The sequence below is a fragment of the Nerophis ophidion genome, linkage group LG02 (assembly GCF_033978795.1).
Source record: "Nerophis ophidion isolate RoL-2023_Sa linkage group LG02, RoL_Noph_v1.0, whole genome shotgun sequence".
Taxonomy (NCBI): Eukaryota; Metazoa; Chordata; class Actinopteri; order Syngnathiformes; family Syngnathidae; genus Nerophis; species Nerophis ophidion.
This window is the reverse complement of record NC_084612.1, coordinates 52,602,152-52,624,988: the sequence shown is the minus strand read 5'-3', so window position 1 is coordinate 52,624,988 and position 22,837 is coordinate 52,602,152. Positions and strand designations below refer to the sequence as shown.

The window sequence follows — 22,837 nt, the reverse complement described above, 5'->3', positions numbered from 1 at the left end:
ATATATATATATGTATATATATATATATATATATATATATACATATATACATATATATATATATATATAAACCCCGTTTCCATATGAGTTGGGAAAATGTGTTAGATGTAAATATAAACGGAACACAATGATTTGCAAATCCTTTTCAACCCCTATTCAATTGAATGCACTACAAAGACAAGATATTTGATGTTCAATCTCATAAACTTTAGATTTTTTTGCAAATAACAATTAACTTAGAATTTCATAGTGCAACACGTGCCAAAGTAGTTGGAAAAGGGCATGTTCACCACAGTGTTACATCACCTTTTCTTTTAACAGCACTCAATAAATGTTTGGGAACTGAGGAAACTAATTTTTGAAGCTCTGAAAGTGGAATTATTTCCCATTCTTGTTTTATGTAGAGCTTCAGTCGTTCAACAGTACAGAGTCTCCGCTGTCGTATTTTACGATTCATAATGCGCCACACATTTTCGATGGGAGACAGGTCTGGACTGCAGGCGGGCCAGGAAAGTACCCACTCTCTTTTACTATGAAATCACGCTGTTGTAACACGTGGCTTGGCATTGTTTTGCTGAAATAAGCAGGGGCGTCCATGATAACGTTGCTTGGATGACAACATATGTTGCTCTAAAACCTGTATGGACCATTCAGCAATAATGGTGCCTTTACCATTATTGTGTAAGTTACCCATGCCTTGGGCACAATACACCCCCATACCATCACAGATGCTGGCTTTTGAACTTTGCACCTATAACAATCCGGATGGTTATTTTCCTCTTTGTTCCGGAGGACACCACATCCACAGTTTCCAACTATAATTTGAAATGTGGACTCGTCAGACCACAGAACACTTTACCACTTTGCATCAGTCCATCTTAGATGAACTCAGGCCCAGCGAAGCTGGCGGCGTTCCTGGGTGTCGTTGATAAATTGCTTTCGCTTTGCATAGTAGAGTTTTAACTTGCACTTACAGATGTAGCGACCAACTGTAGTTACTGACAGTGGTTTTCTGAAGTTTTCCTGAGCCCATGTCGTGATATCCTTTACACACTAATGTCGGTTTTTGATGCAGTACCGCCTGAGGGTTCAAACGTCCGTAATATCATCGCTTACGTGCAGTGATTTCTCCAGATTCTCTGAACCTTTTGATAGTTTTACTGACCGTAGATGGTAAAATCCCTAAATTCTTTGCAATACCTCGTTAAGAAATGTTGTTCCAAAACTTTTCGACAATTTGCTTACAAATTGGTGACCCTCGCCCCATCCTTGTTTGTGAATTACTTACCATTTCATGGAAGCTGCTTTTATACGCAATCATGGCACCCACCTGTTCCTAATTAGCCTGCAAACCCGTGGGATGTTCCAAATAAGTGTATGATGAGCATTCTTCAACTTTATCAGTATTTATTGCCTCCTTTCCCAACTTCTTTGTCACGTGTTGCTGGCATCAAATTGTAAAGTTAATGATTATTTGCAACAAAAACAAAATGTTTATCAGTTTTAACTTCAAATATGTTGTCTTTGTAGCATATTCAACTGAAAATGGGTTGAAAATTATTTGCAAAACATTGTATTCCGTTTATATTTACATCTAACACAATTTCCCAACTCATATGGAAACGGGGTTTGTATGTATGTATGTATATATGTATGTACTCTATGTATACATACATGTATGTATGTATGTATATATATGTATGTAGGTATATATAAACATATGTTTATATATATATGCATATTGTGATTAAATAGAGCATGTAAATAAATAGAATAAATGTAATACCACATTGAAGAAGGAAGTTTGCCAAACATGAATTAATGTTAAAATACAGTACAACTGGAGAACTCGCTAATATTCTGTCCTTTCCAGCAGCTAAAATGCATTAAAAACGTCAAAATGTGGAGAGAAAATGTTTTGCATTTTACCCATCAAGCATTGTAGTGGATTTAAAAAAAATTAATTAATTTTGAAGTGTGTAAGGGGCAAGGACTTTTTATAATGTTCACAAAGTTCAGTGGGCAGTTTGTGTGTTCTGTTTGAATTGTTGTACCAATACTTGTCTGAATTGGTACCTTTATATTGATGGTATGATTAGAACCAATTTCTCCTCTGCAGTATTCATCCATGTGACCTCTCACTAAATTGCCTCCTCACTTGCTACAGGTGGAGCATGACGCCCCCAACAGTGAATGCCTATTACAACCCCACCAAGAATGAGATGGTTTTGCCAGCGGGAATTCTTCAAACTCCATTCTACAGTCGGTCTTGGCCCAAGTAAGTCTGCTGCACTTATTTTAGCTTACATTGGATGACTCAGGGCACACATTGGGTTAATAAAAAAAATAAATAAATGATAATAATTAAAAAAAAAATTATATATATATATATATATATATATTAGAGGTGTGGGGAAAAATCGATTCAAATACGAATCGAATTGTTTACGTTGTGCGATTCAGAATTGATTTTCATTTTTTTAAAATTGATATTTTATTTTAATTTTAATTTTGTATTTTGTATTTTTTTAATCAATCCAACAAACCACTACACAGCAATACCATAACAATGCAATCCAATTCCAAAACCAAACCTGACCCAGCAACACTCAGAACTGCAATAAACAGAGCAATTGAGAGGAGACAAACACGACACAGAACAAACCAAAAGTAATGAAACAAAAATGAATATTATCAACAACAGTATCAATATTAATTATAATTTCAGCATAGTAGTGATTAAAAATCCCTCACTGACATTATCATTAGACATTTATAAAAAATAATTAAAAAAAGAAAAATAGTGTAATTGTGGCTTACACTTGCATCGCATCTCATAGGCTTAATAACACACTGTGTCCAATGTTTTCACATAGATAAAATAAGTCATATTTTTGGTTCGTTTAATAGTTATAACAAATTTACATTATTGCAATCAGTTGAAAAAACATTGTCCTTTACAATTATAAAAGCTTTTTAAAAAAAAAATCTACTACTCTGTAAGCATGTCAGCAGACTGGGGTAGATCCTGCTGAAATCCTATGCATTGAATGAATACAGAACCGCTTTGATTCGGAAAAATATCGTTTTTGAATCGAGAACCGAATCGAATCAAAATATATATATATATTATCGAATCGTGACCCCAAGAATTGATATTGAATCGAATCGTGGGACACCCAAAGATTCACAGCCCTAATATATATATATATATATATATATATATATATATATATATACATATGCCGTGAATGCGTGGGTTCCCTCCGGGTACTCCGGCTTCCTCCCACTTCCAAAGACATGCACCTGGGGATAGGTTGATTGGCAACACTAAATTGGCCCTAGTGTTTGAATGTGAGTGTGAATGTTGTCTGTCTATCTGTGTCGGCCCTGCGATGAGGTGGCGACTTGTCCAGGGTGTACCCCGCCTTCCGCCCGATTGTAGCTGAGATAGGCGCCAGCGACCCCAAAAGGGAATAAGCGGTAGAAAATGGATGGATGGATATATATATATATATATATATATATATATATATATATATATATATATATATATATATATATATACTGTGTGTATAAATATATCCTCTGTGTGTGCATACCCTGTTTCCATATGAGTTGGGAAATTGTGTTAGATGTAAATATAAACGGAATACAATGATTTGCAAATAATTTTCAACCTATATTCAGTTGAATATGCTACAAAGACAACATATTTGATGTTCAAACTGAAAAACATTTTTTTTTTTTGCAAACAATCATTAACTTTAGAATTTAACGCCAGCAACACATGACAAAGAAGTTGGGAAAGGTGGCAATAAATACTGATAAAGTTGAAGAATGCTCATCATACACTTATTTGGAACATCCTACGGGTTTGCAGGCTAATTAGGAACAGGTGGGTGCCATGATTGGGTACAAAAACAGCTTCCCAAAAAATGCTCAGTCTTTCACAAGAAAGGATAGGGCGATGTACTCCCCTTTGTCCACAACTGCGTGAGCAAATAGTCAAACAGTTTAAGAACAACGTCTCTCAAAGTGCAACTGCAAGAAATTTAGGGATTTCAACATCTACAGTCCATAATATCGTCAAAAGGTTCAGAGAATCTGGAGAAATCACTCCACGTAAGGGGCATAGCCGGAAACCAACATTGAATGACTGTGACCTTCGATCCACTGTTTTAAAAAACGATATCAATCTCTAAAGGATATCACCACATGGGCTCAGGAAAACCTCTGAAAACCACTGTCACTAAATACAGTTGGTCGCTATAGCCGTAAGTGCAAGTTAAAGCTCTACTATGCGAAGCGAAACCCATTCATCAACAACATCCAGAAAATCCGCCGGCTTCTCTGGGCCCAAGATAATCTAAGATGGACTGATGCAAAGTGGAAAAGTATTTTGAGGTCTGACGAGTCCACATTTCAAATAGTTTTTGGAAATATTCAACATCGTGTCATCCGGACCAAAGGGGAAGCGAACCATCCAGACTGTTATCGACGCAAAGTTGAAAAGCCAGCATCTGTGATGGTACGGGGGTGCATTAGTGAGTAACTTACACATCTTTGAAGGCACCATTAATGCTGAAAGGTACATACAGGTTTTGGAACAACATATGCTGCCATCTAAGCGCCGTCCTTTTCATGGACGCTCCTTCTTATTCCTGCAAGACAATGCCAAGCCACATTCAGCACGTGTTACAACAGCGTGGCTTCGTAAAAAAAGAGTGCGGGGACTTTCCCGGCCCGCCTGCAGTCCAGACCTGTCTCCCATCAAAAATGTGTGGCGCATTATGAAACGTAAAATACGACAGCGGAGACCCTGGACTGTTGAACGACTGAAGCTCTACATAAAACAAGAATGGGAAATAATTACACTTTCAAAGCTTCGACAATTAGTTTCCTCAGTCCCCAAATGTTTATTGAGTGTTGTTAAAAAAAAAAGAAGTGATGTAACACAGTGGTGAACATGCCCTTTCCCAACTACTTTGGCACGTGTTGCAGCCATGAAATTTTTGCAAAAAAAAAAAAAAGTTTATGAGTTTCAACATCAAATATCTTTTCTTTGTAGTGCATTCAATTGAATATGGGTTGAAAAGAATTTGCAAATCATTGTATTACGTTTATTTCCCAATTCACATGGAAACGCGGTTTGTGTAAATATATATATATATATATATATATATATATATATATATATATATATATATATATATATATATATATATATATATATATATATATATATATATATGTATATACATATATATATATATATCACATGGACAAAGATAAGTTCTGTGGTCAGATGAAACGAAAATGGAGCTATTTGGCCACATTACCCAGCAATATGTTTGGAGGAGAAAAGGTGAGGCCTTTAATCCCAGGAACACCATCCTACCGTCAAGCATGGGGTGGTAATATTGTGCTCTGGGCCTGTTTTGCTGCCAATGGAACTGGTGCTTTAAATGGGACAATGAAAAAGGAGGATTACCTCCAAATTCTTCAGGACAACCTAAAATCATCAGCCCGGAGGTTGGGTCTTGGGCGCAGTTAAAAGTTAAAGTACCAATGATTGTCGCACGCACACTAGGTGTGGCGAAATTGTTCTCTGCATTTGACCCAGCACCCTTGATCACCCCCTGAGGGTAGCAGTGGGCAGCAGCGGTGGCCACGCCTGGGAAACATTTTTGGTGATTTAACCCCAAATTCCAACCCTTGATACTGAATGCCAAGCAGGGAGGAAATAGGTCCCATTTTTATAGTCTTTGGTATGACTCAGGTGGTTTGAACTCACAACCTACCCATCTCAGCACAGACACTCTAACTAGAGGCTAGACAATGACCCTAAACACAGGTCAAAAGTGGTAAAGGAATGGCTAAATCAGGGTAGAATGAAAGTTTTATAATGGCCTTCCCAAAGTCCTGACTTAAATGTGTGGACAATGCTGAAGAAACAAGTCCATGTCAGAAAAACGACACATTTAGCTGAACGGCACCAATTTTGTGGTCAAAAATTCAAGCAGAAGCTTGTGGATGGCTACGAAAAGCGCCTTATTGCAGTGAAACCTGCCAATGGACATGTAAGCAATTAATAACATTGCTGTATGTATACTTTTGAAATCAGCAGATTTGCTCACATTTTCAGTAGAGCCATAATAAATTCATAAAAGAAAAAAACTTCAAAAAGGTTTTTTGTGACCAACAAGTGTTTGCTCCAATCACTCTATCACAAAAAAATAAGAGTTGTAGAAATGATTGGAAACTCAAGACAGTCATGACATAATGTTCTTTACAAGTGTATGTACACTTTTGACCACCACTGTACACACATATATATATATATATATATATATATATATACACACACACACACAGTGCGGGCATCACGGTGACAGAGGGGTTAGTGCTTGTGTATCACAATACAAAGGTCCTGAGTTCGATCCTGCGCTCGGGATCTTTCTTTGTGGAGTTTGCATGTTCTCCCCGTGACAGCGTGGCTTCCTACCACCTCCAAAGACATGCACCTGGGGATAGGCCCCTCCCACCTCCAAAGACATGCACCTGGGGATAGGCCCCTCCCACCTCCAAAGACTTGCACCTGGGGATAAGCTCCTCCCACCTCAAAAGACATGCACCTAGGGATAAACTGATTGGCAACACTAAATGGTCCCTAGTGTGTGAATGTGAGTGTGAATGTTGTCTGTCTATCTGAGTTGGCCCTGTGATGAGGTGATGACTTGTCCAGAGTGTACGCCACCTTCCACCCAAATGCAGCTGAGGTAGGCCCTAGCGCCCCCCGCCACCCCTAAGGGAATAAGCGGTAGAAAACGCATGGCTGGATATCCACAGTGCATATGTATATATTAGGGGTGTAACTGTACACAAAAATTTCGGTTCGGTACATACCTCAGTTTAGAGGTCACAGTTCGGTTCATTTTCGGTACAGTTAGAAAACAACAAAATATTATTTTTTTGGTTGTTTATTTACTAAATTTGTAAACAAAGGCTTTATCCTTTAACACTGGGAACACTATAATAATTCTGCCCACGTTAATCAACATTAAACTGCCTCAACTTGATGGTCAGATTAAATAAAATGACAAAACTTTTCTTCTACATATAAAAGTGTTTCAAGTCAATTCATCATGCTTAATTTATAACAGCATTTGGGAAGCCTGGAGTTGATTTTCATTATGTAAATGTTATATTTTTATCAACATAAGATAGCAGGGACCCTGTCATTCAACCTAGGCTGCTACATTACTAATGATTAATGTAACTTTAGATAACAAAATAGCACATTAGCAATAGGAGACTATTCATCCCTAAACGCCATGGAGTTCATGGCTTAATGATGCACTTACATTGTTATATCACTAGCACACACACACACACACCGCTAAATGAGCTAACTTTATGCTAAAAGTTAGCCTTCACCTCAAGCCAGGACTTCGAGCGAGGTGAGCTGCAGTTTGTTTCTAGAACGTCATCTAGAACGTTGACTTTGAGGTGTTTATTATAATTTGGGGAGAGTCCGCTGCTCACCTGCTAAAAGCCTATCAGGTCCACGCTGAAGCGCTGACTACATGCGCTCTGAGTATGCACTGCTGATTGGTTGTTACCGCGCTGAATACGCACTGCTGATTGGCTGTTACCGCTATATATGTAACCAATCAGATAGTTGTGTGGGTGGGACAATGCTGGGTGCTGTGTAGGAGACAAAGGCAGAAGAGAGCGGAGCAGCTTGTTAAGACTTTAGCTTAGGCGTTAACTTCATATGTTCGTTTGGAAACTCGTTCGGTACACCACCGAACCGGAACCCCCGTACCGAAACGGTTCAATACAAATACACGTACCCTTACACCCATAGTATATACATATGTGTGTGTGTGTGTGTGTGTGTGTGTGTGTGTGTGTGTGTGTGTGTGTGTATACATATATATATATACATTTTTTTATTTATTTTTTTTGTCCTGTCCAGCTTCTCAGGCAAATCATATAGTTGATGTAAATGCCCATATCGGCTGTTCAGATTTACTTTACAAAAGAGAAGTGTAAGATACTTCTCTTGTTGTCTTATTTGAATGTGACTTTATTAAATGTATTTATATTATCATTTGGTGCAGCCGGGCCGGAGCAGGAGGGGATAGAAAGAGAAAAAAAGGAAGACAGAGGGGGAAATTGTGGGGATAAGAGGGGGATTAGACAGAGAGACAAAAACAACAACAGCAAATACAACAATAACAACAACAACAATAGAACAACACCAGCACATACATAATATGTACAAATATGATCGTAAAAGTGATAGCAAATAAGCAGTTAGTGAAATAAATAATATAGTAATGACAATGAGCATTTACACACTAAAACTGGAGCAATACAAATACCAATAGAAAAAGCGCTATTGATCATGAACAAAACCAATAGATTACCTCTATTATCAACAATAAAGTTGTTCAAATGCAACGATACGTATACATAATGATAGCTAGAAAGATAATAAAAATAAATAAATAAAAAAATAAAATAAAATAAAAAAGGAAAAAAGAAGAAGGAATACCGAAAGGTGAAAGGGAAGAGAGAGAGGCAACCTATATTAATCTTGTAGATTGTTATAGTAACAATGGTTTAAGCTCTGTCAATATGCCTTGTGTTACCCAGTTTACCCTAGGGCAACAGCATTGATATATATTTGATGAAACATGATTATGTGCATGAGTGTATGTATGTATATGTACTTGTATATGAACAGATTGTGTATATGAATGTTTGTACAGTGAATGTATATGTACAGTATATGTATGTTCGTACCGTGAATGTGCGCGTGGATGGACGGAGTATGTAGATATGTAATGTATTTGTGTATGTATGTGGGAGCGTAGGTACCAATGTATGGACGTTTGTATGTATGAGTAACTGTGTGTGTTGTGTTAGTATATGTGTGTTTGTATGTACAATATATTTGACCCCTAGTGTGCGTGAGAGCCAGAGTGCGGACACAGCCGCCCAGAGAGCCCAACCATTCATATATATATACAAACCCCATTTCCATATGAGTAGGGAAATTGTGTTAGATGTAAATATAAACGGAATACAATGATTTGCTAATCATTTTCAACCCATATTCAGTTGAAAATGCTAAAAAGACAACATATTTGATGTTAAAACTGACAAACATTTTATTTTTTGCAAATTATCATTAACTTTAGAATTTGATACCAGCAACACGTGACAAAGAAGTTGGGAAAGGTGGCAATAAATACTGATAAAGTTAAAGAATGCTCATCAAACACTTATTTGGAACATCCCACAGGTGTGCAGGCTAATTGGGAACAGGTGGGTGCCATGATTGGGTATAAAAGAGCTTCCATGAAATGCTAAGTAATTCACAAACAAGGATGGGGCGAGGGTCACCAATTTGTAAGCAAATTGTCTAAACTGTTAGACAACATTTCTAAAAGAGCTATTGCAAGTAATTTAGGGATTTTACCATCTATGGACCGTAAAATCCTCAAAAGGAGAATCCGGAGAAATCACTACACGTAAGCGATGATATTACAGATCTTTGATCCCTCAGTCGGTACAGCATCAAAAACCGACATCAGTGTGTAAAAGATATCACCACATTGGCTCAGGAACACTTCATAAAACCACTGCCAGTAACTACAGTTGGTTGCTACATCTGTAAGTGACAGTTAAAACTGTACTCGCTGGGCCCGAGCTCATCTAAGATGGACTGATGCAAAGTGGAAAAGTGTTCTGTGGTCTGACGAGTCCACATTTCAAATTTTATTTGGAAACTCTGGACGTGGTGTCCTCCGGAACAAAATGGGAAAATAACCATCCGAATTGTTGCCTATGCGCATAGTTCAACAGCCAGCATCTGTGATGGTATTGGGGTGTATTAGTGCCCAAGGCAGGGATAACTTACACATCTGTGAAGGCACCATTAATGCTGAATGGTCCATACAGGTTTTGGAGCAACATATGTTGTCATCCAAGCAATGTTATTATAGACGCTCCTGCTTATTTCAGCAAAACAATGCCAAGCCACGTGTTACAACAGCGTGGCTTCGTAGTAAAAGAGTGCGGGTACTTTCCTGGCCTGCCTGCAGTCCAGACATGTCTCCCATCAAAAATGTGTGGCGCATTATGACGTGTAAAATACGACAACAAGACAACAACCATCTGACTGTTGAACAACTTAAGCCGTACATCAAGCAAGAATGATAAAGAGTTCCACTTTCAAAGCTTCAACAATTAGTTTCCTCAGTTCGCAAACGTTTATTGAGTGTTGTTAAAAGAAAATGGTGATGTAACACAGTGGTGAACATGCCCTTTCTTAACTACTTTGGCACGTGTTGCAGCCCATCCATCCATCCATATTCTACCGCTTATTCCCTTTGGGGTCGCGGGGGCCGCTGGTGCCTAGCTCAGCTACAATTGGGCAAAAGGTGGGGTACACCCTGGACAAGTCGCCACCTCATCACAGGGCCAACACAGATAGACAGACAACATTCACACTCACATTCACACACTAGGGCCAATCTTAGTGTTGCCAATCAATCTATCCCCAGGTGCATGTCTTTGGAGGCTGGAGGAAGCCGGAGTACCCGTAGGGAACCCACGCAGTTACTAGGAGAACATGCAAACTCCACACAGAAAGATCCTGAGCCCGGGATTGAACCCTGACTACTCAGGACCTTAATATTGTGAGGCAGACGCACTAACCCCTCTGTCACCGTGAAGCCCACGTGTTGCAGCCATGAAATTCTAAGTTGATTATTATTTGCAAAAAAAAAAAGTTTATGAGTTTGAACATCAAATATCTTGTTTTTGTTGTGCATTCAATTGAATATGGGTTGAAAAGGATTTGCAAATCATTGTATTCCGTTTATATTTACATCTAACACAATTTCCCAACTCATATGGAAACGGGGTTTGTATATATATATATATATATATATATATATATATATATATATATATATATATATATACATATATATATATATATATATATATATATATATACATATATATATATATATATATATATATATATATATATATATATATATATATATATATATTATATTAGGGGTGTAACGGTACGTGTATTTGTATTTAACCGTTTAGGTATAGGGGTTCCGGTTCGGTTCGGAGGTGTGCCGAACGAGTTTCCACACGAACATATGAAGTAGCCGCCTAAGCTAAAGTCTTAACAAGCTGCTCCGCTCCATTCTGCCTTTGTCTCCTACACAGCACCCAGCATTGTCCCACCAACACAACCATCTGAGTGGTTACATATAAAGCGGTAACAGCCAATCAGCAGTGCGTATTCAGCGCGGTGACAGCCAATCAGCAGTGCGTGCGTGCGTGCGTGTGTGTGTGTGTGTGTGTGTGTATGCTAGTGATATAGAAAGTAATAGTCTCTCCTATTGCTGTTGTACTCTTTTTTTCAGCAATAGTTACATTAGTAATGTAGCAGCCTAGTTTGAATGACAGGGTCCCTGTTATCACATGTTGATAAAAATATAACATTTACATAATAAAAATCAACTAAAGGCTGTCCAAATGCTATAATAAATTAAGCATGATGAGTTGACTTGAAACTGTTTAATGTAGAAGAAAAGTTTTGTCATTTTATTTAATCTAAGCAACTAGTTGAGGCAGTTTAATGTTGATTAAAATGGGCAGAAATATTATAGTATTATAATAATTATAATATATAATAATATTATATATTATTGTAATAAATATGTAATACACTAGTATTATTATAGTCTCCTCTCTGAGCTGCCACCTTATCGTGGTAGAGGATTTTGCGTGTCCCAATGATCCTAGGGTCTCCCAAGGCAAACAGGTCCTACGTGAGGGATCAGACAAAGAGCAGCTCGAAGACCTTTTATGAAGAAGACATATCGAGGACCCAGATTTCTCTCGCCCGAACGCGGGTCACTGGGGCCCCCCTCTGGAGCCAGGCCCGGAGGTGGGGGACGATGGCGGAGCCCGAAGAGGCAACGTGAGTCCCCCCTCCAATGGGCTCACCACCCATAGCAGGGGCCATAGAGGTCGGTTGCGATGTGAGCTGGGCGGCAGCCGAAGGCAGGGCACTTGGTGGTCCGATCCTCGGTTACATAAGCTAGCTCTTGGGACGTGGAACGTCACCTCACTGGGGGGGAAGGAGCCTGAGCTAGTGCGCGAGGTAGAGAAGTTCCGGCTGGATGTAGTCGGACTCACTTCGATGCACAGCAAGGGCTCTGTAACCATTTCTCTCGAGAGGGGCTTGACTCTCTTCCACTCTGGCGTTGCCGGCAGTGAGAGGCGACGGGCTGGGGTGGAATTTCTCGTTGCCCCGCGGCTCAAAGCCTGCACGTTGGAGTTCAACCCGCTGGACGAGAGGGTAGTTTCCCTCCGCCTTCGGGTGGGGGGACGGGTCCTGACTGTTGTTTGTGCTTACGCACCAAACAACAGTTCAAAGTACCCACCCTTTTTGGGTACATTCGAGGGAGTACTGGAGAGTGCTCCCCCGGGTGACTCCATTGTCCTGCTGGGGGACTTCAACGCTCATGTTGGCAACGACAGTGAAACCTGGAGAGGTGTGATTGGGAAGAATGGCCGCCCGGATCTATACCTGAGTGGTGTTTTGTTACTGGACTTTTGTGCTCGTCACAGTTTGTCCATAACAAACACAATGTTCAAACATAAGGGTGTCCATATGTGCACTTGGCACCAGGACACCCTAGGCCGCAGTTCCATGATCGACTTTGTAGTTGTGTCATCGGATTTGCGGCCTCATGTTTTGGACACTCGGGTGAAAAGAGGGGTGGAGCTTTTACCGATCACCACCTGGTGGTGAGTTGGCTGCGATGGTGGGAGAGGATGCCGGACAGACCTGGCAGGCTCAAACGCATTGTGAGGGTTTGCTGGGAACGTCTGGCAGATTTTCCTGTCAGAGAAAGTTTAAATTCCCACCTCCGGAAGAACTTTGAACATGTCACAAGGGAGGTGCTGGACATTGAATCCGAGTGGACCATGTTCCGAACCTCGATTGTCGAGGCGGCTGATTGGAGCTGTGGCCGCAAAGTAGTTGGTGCCTGTCGGGGTGGTAATCCTAGATCCCATTCGTGGACACCAGCGGTGAAGGATGCCATCAAGCTGAAGAAGGAGTCCTATCGAGTTCTTTTGGCTCATAAGACTCCGAAGGCAGTGGAAAGGTACCGACAGGCCAAGCGGTGTGCAGCTTCAGCAGTCGCGGAAGCAAAAACTCGGACATGGGAGGAGTTCGGGGAAGCCATGGAAAACAACTTCCGGACGGCTTCGAAGCGATTCTGTACCATCACCCGCCGCCTCAGGAAGGGGAAGCAGTACACTGTCAACACCGTGCATGTTGCGGATGGTTTTCTGCTGACCTCAACTGCGGATGTTGTGGATAGGTGGAAGGAATACTTCGAAGACCCCCTCAATCCCACCAACACGTTTTCCTATGAGGAAGCAGTGCCTGGGGAATTCTGTGGCGGGCTCCCCTATTTCTGGGGCTGAGGTTGCCGAGGTAGTTATAAAGTTTCCTGGTGGCAAAGCCCCAGGGGTGGATGAGACCCGCCCGGAGTTCCTTAAGGCTCTGGATGCTGTCTTGGTTGACAAGACTCTGCAGCATCGTGTGGACATCGGGGCCGGTACCTCTGGATTGGCAGACCGCGGTGGTGGTCCCTCTCTTTAAGAAGGGGGACCGGAGGGTGTGTTCCGACTATTGTGGGATCACACTCCTCAGCCTTCCCGGTAAGGTTTATCCATGTGTATTGGAGAGGAGGCTACGCTGGATAGTCGAACCTCGGATTCAGGAGGAACAGTGGGGTTTTCGTCCTGGTCGTGGAACTGTGGACCAGCTTTATACTCTCGGCAGGATTCTTGAGGGTGCATGGGAGTTTGCCAAACCAGTCTATATGTGCTTTGTGGACTTGGAGAAGGCATTCGACCGTGTCCCTCGGGAAGTCCTGTGGGGAGTGCTCAGAGAGTATGGGGTACCGGACTGTCTTATTGTGGCGGTCCGCTCCCTGTATGATCAGTGTCAGAGCTTTGTCCGCATTGCCGGCAGTAAGTCGGACACATTTCCAGTGAGGGTTGGACTCCGCCAAGGCTGTCCTTTGTCACCGATTCTGTTCATAACTTTTATGGACATAATTTGTAGGCGCAGTCAAGGCATTGAGGGGTTCCGGTTTGGTGGCCGCAGGATTAGGTCTCTGCTTTTTGCAGATGATGTGGTCCTGATGGCTTCATCTGGCCGGGATCTTCAGCTCTCACTGGATCGGTTCGCAGCCGAGTGTGAAGCGACCGGAATGAAAATCAGCACCTCCAAGTCCGAGTCCATGGTTCTCGCCCGAAAAAGGGTGCAGTGCCATCTTCGGGTTGGGGAGGAGACCCCGCCCCAAGTGGAGGAGTTCAAGTACCTAGGAGTCTTGTTCACGAGTGGGGGAAGAGTGGATCGTGAGATCGACAGGCGGATTGATGCGGCGTCTTCAGTAATGCGGACGTTGTACTGATCCGTTGTGGTGAAGAAGGAGCTGTGCCGGAAGGCAAAGCTCTCAATTTACCGGTCGATCTACTTTCCCATCCTCACCTATGGTCATGAGCTTTGGGTCATGACCGAAAGGATAAGATCACGAGTACACGCGGCCGAAATGAGAGATAGGGTGAGAAGCTCTGCCATCCGGGAGGAACTCAAAGTAAAGCCGCTGCCAGATGAGGTGGTTCGGGCATCTGGTCAGGATGCCTCCCTAGGGAGGTGTTTAGGGCACGTCCAACCGGTAGGAGGCCACGGGGAAGACCCAGGGCACGCTGGGAAGACTATATCTCCCGGCTGGCCTGGGAACGCCTCGGGTTCCCCCGGTAAGAGCTAGACAAAGTGGCTGGGGAGAAGGAAGTCTGGGGTTCCTTGCTTAGGCTGTTGCCCCCGCGACCCGACCTCGGATAAGCGGAAGAAGATGGATGGATGGATGAATTATTGTAGTGTTCCCAATTTTAAAAGGATAAAACCATTGTTTACAAATCCGGTAAATAAAAATCCAAAACATTTATATTTTGTTGTTTTCTTACTGTACCGAAAATGGACCGAACCGTGACCTCCAAACCGCGGTACGTACCGAACCAACATTTTTTTGTACCGTTACACCCCTAATATATATATATATATATATATGTATATATATATATATATATATATATATATATATATACATGTATGTACACATATATATCATATCTGTGTGTGTGTCTTTATATTATTATTATTATTATTATTATTGTTATTATTATTATTGTTATTATTACTATTATTTATTCTATTTGTTTGAAACTTGGGGCATCCTAGAGTGTGAACGCTGGTGAGCCTGCTCCACAAACTGGTTTAGAGGGTCGTTGACAGGACTGATGTGGGCCCAGTTACCTTGGCAACCTCCTTTGTGACAACAGGACTGGAGGAAGTCACCACTCCAAGAAATAATCCAGACATAAAACCCATTGTTGCACTTTTAGACCTCTAATGTAGTGTTTGAGTGGTCATGCCTGATGTGCTTTTGAAAGAATAACACAAAAGTTGCTGACTGCGATCCATTTGTTGCAGAGCTCTGAACTTTGGCGGCATTGGGGTGGTCATGGGGCACGAACTGACCCACGCTTTTGACGACCAAGGTTGGATATGACCTTTCCTCGTTAGCATATAAACCACATGTTGTTTAAAAATGGCAATTGGAGGGCAATGGCCAGTAACTCTTCCGAACTGCGTGCCAAGGGAGGGAATACGACAAGGACGGCAACCTGCGCTCCTGGTGGAAGAACTCGTCCGTGGAGGCCTTTAAGAAGCAGACTCAGTGCATGGTGGAACAGTACGGCAACTACAGCATCAACCAGGAGCTTCTGAACGGAAAACACACGCTGGGGGAGAACATCGCAGACAACGGCGGACTCAAGTCTGCTTACAAGGTAAGTCTGGAAAAGGGTCAACAAAAAATGCTCCACATTTGTGGCTGGAAGGGCCATTTTGGTCAAAATGGTCCTGAAGACATGTGGAACCCCGGTGGATTGGCCCCCTGCCTTTGTCTCCTTCCGCACGGGGGCGCCGGCCTGAGAGGCCAACGTGCTGACCGTCGAGCTAAAAACCCGGCAGCCAGCACACTCTGGAAGTGGTCGGGGAGTGAGGTTTACAAACCTGGTCCCCGTTACACACGTTAGCATTGTCATTTTGAAATGGTCAACGGCTTACCAACAATTACTTGCTAACTTGTTTGGCAGCCATCCTTTGAAACCAAACTTACATAAGTTTTACAGTCAGTTCCCTAAAGTCGTGCACCAAATTTTGCTTTTATTCAGCTAGTTAGGAGAATGACAAATTTCAAGTCAATCCGACCTACCCGGTCAAACCTTTAAAGGCTTTTTGTGTTCATTTGAAGCCTGTGTGAGACAACTGCATTCCATAATAATGCTCCTACTAACTTTGACTCGCAATTCATGACTTTAAATACACGTTGTTTCTTTTACTTGTAACAAATAATGTCATTATTTACCTTTATGTACCTTACAACACCATTAGCGATGTGCTTGATGTAAGGGTCGCACGCTACTTTTGATGTGGTTGTATGTCAGCAGCCCAGCAAGTATATTGACTCATGAAGGCAACATCACACAGCAAACAACATGCACACATGCCGTAAATTACACATTATAAGCCGTTACTTTTTACCTAGGCTTTGAACTCTGCGGCTTATAAAACGTTGCGGCTAATTTATGGATTTTTCTTCGCTGACAGCCTATAATATGAATAGTTTTAAAAAAAAAACAAGGAAACACACTGAAAAAGTGTTATTGTTTGTGCGCTGGCACAAACAATGAACAAGTTCGCTCTCTGCAGGTGCTGCCATTACCCTTCTGTTAAGACTGACTTAAAGGCCTACTGAAATGAGATTTCCTTATTTAAACGGGTATAGCAGGTCCATTCTATGTTTCATACTTGATCATTTTGCGATATTGCCATATTTTTGCTGAAAGGATTTAGTAGAGAACATCGACGATGAAGTTCGCAACTTTTGGTCGCTAATAAAAAAGCCTTGCCTGTACCGGAAGTATCAATCAATCAATCAATGTTTACTTATATAGCCCTAAATCACTAGTGTCTCAAAGGGCTGCACAAACCACTACGACATCCTCGGTAGGCCCATGGGACGTCGGTGACAATGATGACTATGAGAACATGATACAATGATACTGATGATACTGATGACTATGAGAACATATGAGAACATGATACTGTGAAAGATCAATCCATAATGGATCCAACACAGTCGCGAGAGTCCAGTCCAAAGCGGATCCAACACAGCAGCGAGAGTCCCGTTCACAGCGGAGCCAGCAGGAAACCATCCCAAGCGGAGGCTGATCAGCACCGCAGAGATGTCCCCAGCCGATACACAGGCGAGCAGTACATGGCCACCGGATCGGACCGGACTCCCTCCACAAAGGAGAGTGGGACATAGAAGAAAAAGAAAAGAAACGGCAGATCAACTGGTCTAAAAAGGGAGTGTATTTAAAGGCTAGAGTATACAAAGGAGTTTTAAGGTGAGACTTAAATGCTTCTACTGAGGTGGCATCTCGAACTGTTACCGGGAGGGCATTCCAGAGTACTGGAGCCCGAAATGAAAAAGCTCTACAGCCCGCAGACTTTTTTTGGGCTTTGGGGATCACTAATAAGCCGGAGTCCTTTGAACGCAGATTTCTTGCCGGGACATATGGTACAATACAATCGGCAAGATAGGATGGAGCTAGACCGTGTAGTATTTTATACGTAAGTAGTAAAACCTTAAAGTCACATCTTAAGTGCACAGGAAGCCAGTGCAGGTGAGCCAGTACAGGCGTAATGTGATCAAACTTTCTTGTTTTTGTCAAAAGTCTAGCAGCCGCATTTTGTACCAACTGTAATCTTTTAATGCTAGACATGGGGAGACCCGAAAATAATACGTTACAGTAGTCGAGGCGAGACGTAACAAACGCATGGATAATGATCTCAGCGTCTTTAGTGGACAGAATGGAGCGAATTTTAGCGATATTGCGGAGATGAAAGAAGGCCGTTTTAGTAACGCTTTTAATGTGTGCCTCAAAGGAGAGAGTTGGGTCGAAGATAATACCCAGATTCTTTACCGTGTCGCCTTGTTTAATTGTTTGGTTGTCAAATGTTAGAGTTGTATTATTAAATAGAGTTCGGTGTCTAGCAGGACCGATAATCAGCATTTCCGTTTTTTTGGCGTTGAGTTGCAAAAAGTTAGCGGACATCCATTGTTTAATTTCATTAAGACACGCCTCCAGCTGACTACAATCCGGCATTATGGTCAGCTTTAGGGGCATGTAGAGTTGGGTGTCATCAGCATAACAGTGAAAGCTAACACCGTATTTGCGTATGATGTCACCTAGCGGCAGCATGTAGATGCTGAAGAGTGCAGGGCCAAGGACCGAACCCTGGGGAACTCCACACGTTACCTTAACGTAGTCCGAGGTCACATTGTTATGGGAGACACACTGCATCCTATCAGTAAGATAAGAGTTAAACCAAGACAGGGCTAAGTCTGACATACCAATTCGTGTTTTGATACGTTCTAATAAAATATTATGATCGACGGTATCGAAAGCAGCGCTAAGATCGAGGAGCAGCAACATAGATGACGAATCAGAATCCATCGTTAGCAATAGATCATTAGTCATTTTTGCGAGGGCTGTCTCCGTGGAGTGATTTGCCCTGAAACCGGATTGAAAGGTTTCACATAGATTGTTAGACGCTAAGTGTTCATTTAACTGCTCCGCAACAATTTTTTCGAGGATTTTTTAAATAAAGGGAAGGTGAGACACCGGTCGGTAGTTTACCATGAGGTCAGGATCGAGGTTAGGTCTTTTAAGAAGGGGATGAATAACCGCTTTTTTGAATGCTAGGGGAACAGTGCCCGAGGAAAGTGATAAGTTTATAATATTTAGCACTGATGGACCTAATAATACAAAGAGCTCCTTGATCAGTTTCCCAGGAAGAGGGTCAAGTAAACATGTTGTTTGTTTTATTCCATTTACACGTTGTAACAATTCCTCTAATGTTATTTCCTCAAAACGAGAGAAACTATTTTGGAGGGCAGTATCCGCCGTATATACAATCGTGTCAGTGTTAATAGAACCCCGTTGTAGCTGGGACGCATTGTCTTTAATCTCCTTTCTAATGACTTCAATTTTCTTACTAAAGAATTGCATAAAGTCATCAGCTGAGTGGGTGGAGCTACTGGAAGGAGTCCCTTGTTGGGTTAGCGATGCTACCGTACTAAACAAAAATTTAGGATCGTTTTTATTACGGTGGATGAGATTTGAGTAATAATTAGCTTTAGCTAAGGTAAGCATGCGTTTATAAGTTATTAAACCATCACTCCATGCTTGATGGTGCACCTCAAGTTTAGTCGTGCGCCATTTGCGTTCCAGCTTTCTGCATAATAATTTCTGAGCTCTAGTTTCTTCTGTAAACCACGGGGTGCGCTTTTTTGGAGCCTTTTTTAACTTTAGCGGTGCTATGTTATCAATGGTTTCGCGCAGGGCGTCGTTAAAGTTGTTAGTGAGGTTATCAATAGAGCCCACATATTTTGGGAATGGTGCCATTACCGAGGGCAGTAGGTCAGCAAGAGTTGTCGTTGTGGCCGTATTAATGTTGCGGCTGCTATAGCAGTTATTATTATTATTAGTTTGACGAACATGCGTCTGAACCTCGAATTTTATAAGGTAATGATCAGACAATACTTTAGTATACGGGAGTATCGTAACTTTGGAAGCGGTGATACCCCTGACAAGCACTAGGTCTATCGTATTACCGTTGCGATGCGTGGGTTCATTTATTATTTGTGTGAGACCACAGCTATCAATTATAGTCTGGAGCGCTACGCACGGTGGGTCCGATGGGGTATTCATATGGATATTAAAGTCCCCCATTATGATTATATTATCGGCGTGTGTCACTAGATAAGCAACGAACTCTGAGAATTCATTGATAAAGTCCGAATAGGGCCCTGGGGGGCAGACGATGTGCGCGTGACGTCACGGGTTTTAGGGCTCCTCACATCCTCCCATTGTTTATAATCATAGCCACCAGCAGCAAGAGCGATTCGGACCGAGAAAGCGACGATTTCCGCATTAATTTGAGCGAGGATGAAAGATTCGTGGATGAGGAAAGTTAGAGTTAAGCACTAGAGAAAAAAAAAAGGCGAGGGCAGTGCGAGCGATTCAGATGTTATTAGACACATTTACTAGGATAATTCTGGAAAATCCCTTATCTGCCTATTGTGTTACTAGTGTTTAGTTAGATTATATAATACCTGAAAGTCGAAGGGGTGTGTCCACGGGTGTGGTGACCGCCAGTGTCTCTGAGGGAAGCCACGCAGCTGCAGCAGGACGGAAGCTCTGCAGATGTCTCCGGTAAGAGCCGACTTATTACCACAATTTTTTCACCGAAACCTGCCGGTTGACATGTGGTCGGGATCCATGTTGGCTAGACCGCTCTGTTCCATAGTAAAGCTTCACCCTCGGGAATTTTAAACAGGGAAACACCGGCCTTGTTTGTGATGCTAAAGGCAGCTGCAGTGCACCGCTTCCCACCTCCATCTTTCTACTTTAAGTTCTCCATTATTAATTGAACAAATTGCAAAAGATTTACCAACACAGATGTCCAGAATACTGTGTAATTATGCGATTAAAGCAGACTACTTATAGCTTGGATCGGGCTGGAAAAAAATGTCCGCTACAACCAGAGACGTCATGCGCACTTCTCATCATACGCGTCATCATTCCGCAACGTTTTCAACAGGATACCTCGCGGGAAATTTTAAATTGCTATTTAGTAAACTAAACCGGCCGTATTGGCATGTGTTGCAATGTTAATATTTCATCATTGATCTATAAACTATCAGACTGCGTGGTCGGTAGTAGCAGTAGGCCTTTAATAAAGTTGCCGTTCGGTCTTTTAGATGTCCATAGCGTTCTACTCTTGTGGATTCTTCATTCATCAAGCAACATTTGTAAGTTTTACAATATAACTAAAACAATTCTTATTTAATAATGTGTCCCATGTGTGATGTCCGTGGGAGTGTTTTCATGCATATTTGTACATGCTATCGTAATGTATCGACTCTAGCGTCGTTAGTATTGGCTAATATGCTAAGAGGTTTATGAGTGTCTGTGTATTATAATGGCATTCTTTTCATATTGTTAGTTATGTAAATTTACACAAAATGTCTACCCACTAGCTAGTTTCCGCAGCTAGTGACCATGACTTGTGTTTTGTTTGATCGTCTGTTTTACTGCCGTGTTACAGACACTGTTTGGGAACAATTAAGGTATGTAAATAAACATTTACAACATATTTCTGTGGAAATAACTCATTTTACAACGTATGGCTTATAATCCAATGTGGGTTATATATGTAACAATATTTTTTCTTGTAAAATGTAGTGGCTGCAGCTTATAGTCCAGAAAATAAGGTACACACTACTACTAGTACTATGTGGGGATAGTGAACGACAAATGAATGAAGTGACAAGCTGGCAATCGTACGTTTGTTGACAAAAAGACAAGACATCCAAGCCTCAAGGTGACACAATCCAGTGAACAGATTTAAAAGCTAGCAAAGCTGAGCTAAACGTTTTAACTGCATATGCCAAATATTTGAAGGTATGTTTAAGTACTTTTACTATTCCTAGTAATGAATTACATGTATTAAAGAGTAATTCTGTTTGTGATTGAGTTACTTTTTTAGTAAAGTAAGGTGTAACTATAATTCCTTATTGTTCACAAGTGTTTCCAGAAAACTGCTCATGTGGTGTCTTGCTCCCTCTCAGGCTTACGTGAACTGGATGGAGAAGAACGGGGACGAGGCCACCCTGCCTGCCCTGGGAATGACCAACCACCAGCTATTTTTTGTGGGCTTTGCACAGGTTGGTGTTTTCTTTTTGTCTCTCAAAATAGGTAAAATGCATTTTTTCAAACTATCGCCATCTTTATGAACGTTTGTGTACTCAAGTGAATTTTCTTCAGTCAGACTGCTGATTTAATAGGTAGTGATTTCCTGTGTTTTTACATTGGGCTGTCAAATATTAAAATATGTCACTATCAGGGAATGACACTTGAGTTTGTAAAAGCATTCATTAAAAAAAGCTTTAGCTAACAGACGGAAATCCCCACATTGCTACAAAATGAAGTATGAAGATAAAACATTGAATATTAAGAGTAAGAGAACCCCTGCGACCTGGTTTACTTCCCTGACAACCTCCTTGAAGTTGTGCAGTCCATCAGAAATATGCAGAGAGAGAATGATTTGCATTTTAAAACCCGTCATGCATTGTAGTGGATTTAAATAGATGTAATTTTGAATGCTGCATTTTTTATAATGTCCACTTAGTTAGTGAGCAGCTTGTGTGTTTTGTACCACAAGTTTTAAGATTCTGTGTTGGTTTTGGATTATTTACACCATGAGTGTGTGAATTGTAGCCTATATATTGATCATATGCACTTTGCTGTAATGCTCACGGTCAATGGGGCAAACATCAATTAAGTTGCAGCACTTTTGCCATTTTTTGGTGAATCCTCAAAGCACCAAAATTCATCTATTTATTCTTCTTCATCTTCTCCAGATTTTGGCGCGATCTACCTTCCACATTTTTTAGTCGATTCAAACCGTTCCAACTTCACAAATCGCAGGCTTTCCCTTGACAAATTAAAAAAATTCCCAGATTTCCCAGAATTCAAGATTTTCCGGGACATTTTTCCCATT

At 41.4% G+C, this 22,837-nt stretch overlaps 1 protein-coding gene across 1 annotated transcript in view; it reads left to right on the top strand.

The window, feature by feature from the left end:
* The window catches only part of ece1 (endothelin converting enzyme 1), an 83,188-nt gene that overhangs the window by 49,120 nt on the left and 11,231 nt on the right, over positions 1 to 22,837 (top strand). The window contains exons 14-17 of the mRNA XM_061886329.1: positions 2,168 to 2,278; positions 15,629 to 15,696; positions 15,797 to 15,987; positions 21,906 to 22,001. Coding sequence (XP_061742313.1) covers positions 2,168 to 2,278; positions 15,629 to 15,696; positions 15,797 to 15,987; positions 21,906 to 22,001 — 466 coding nt within the window. The remainder of the gene's footprint in view (positions 1 to 2,167; positions 2,279 to 15,628; positions 15,697 to 15,796; positions 15,988 to 21,905; positions 22,002 to 22,837) is intronic.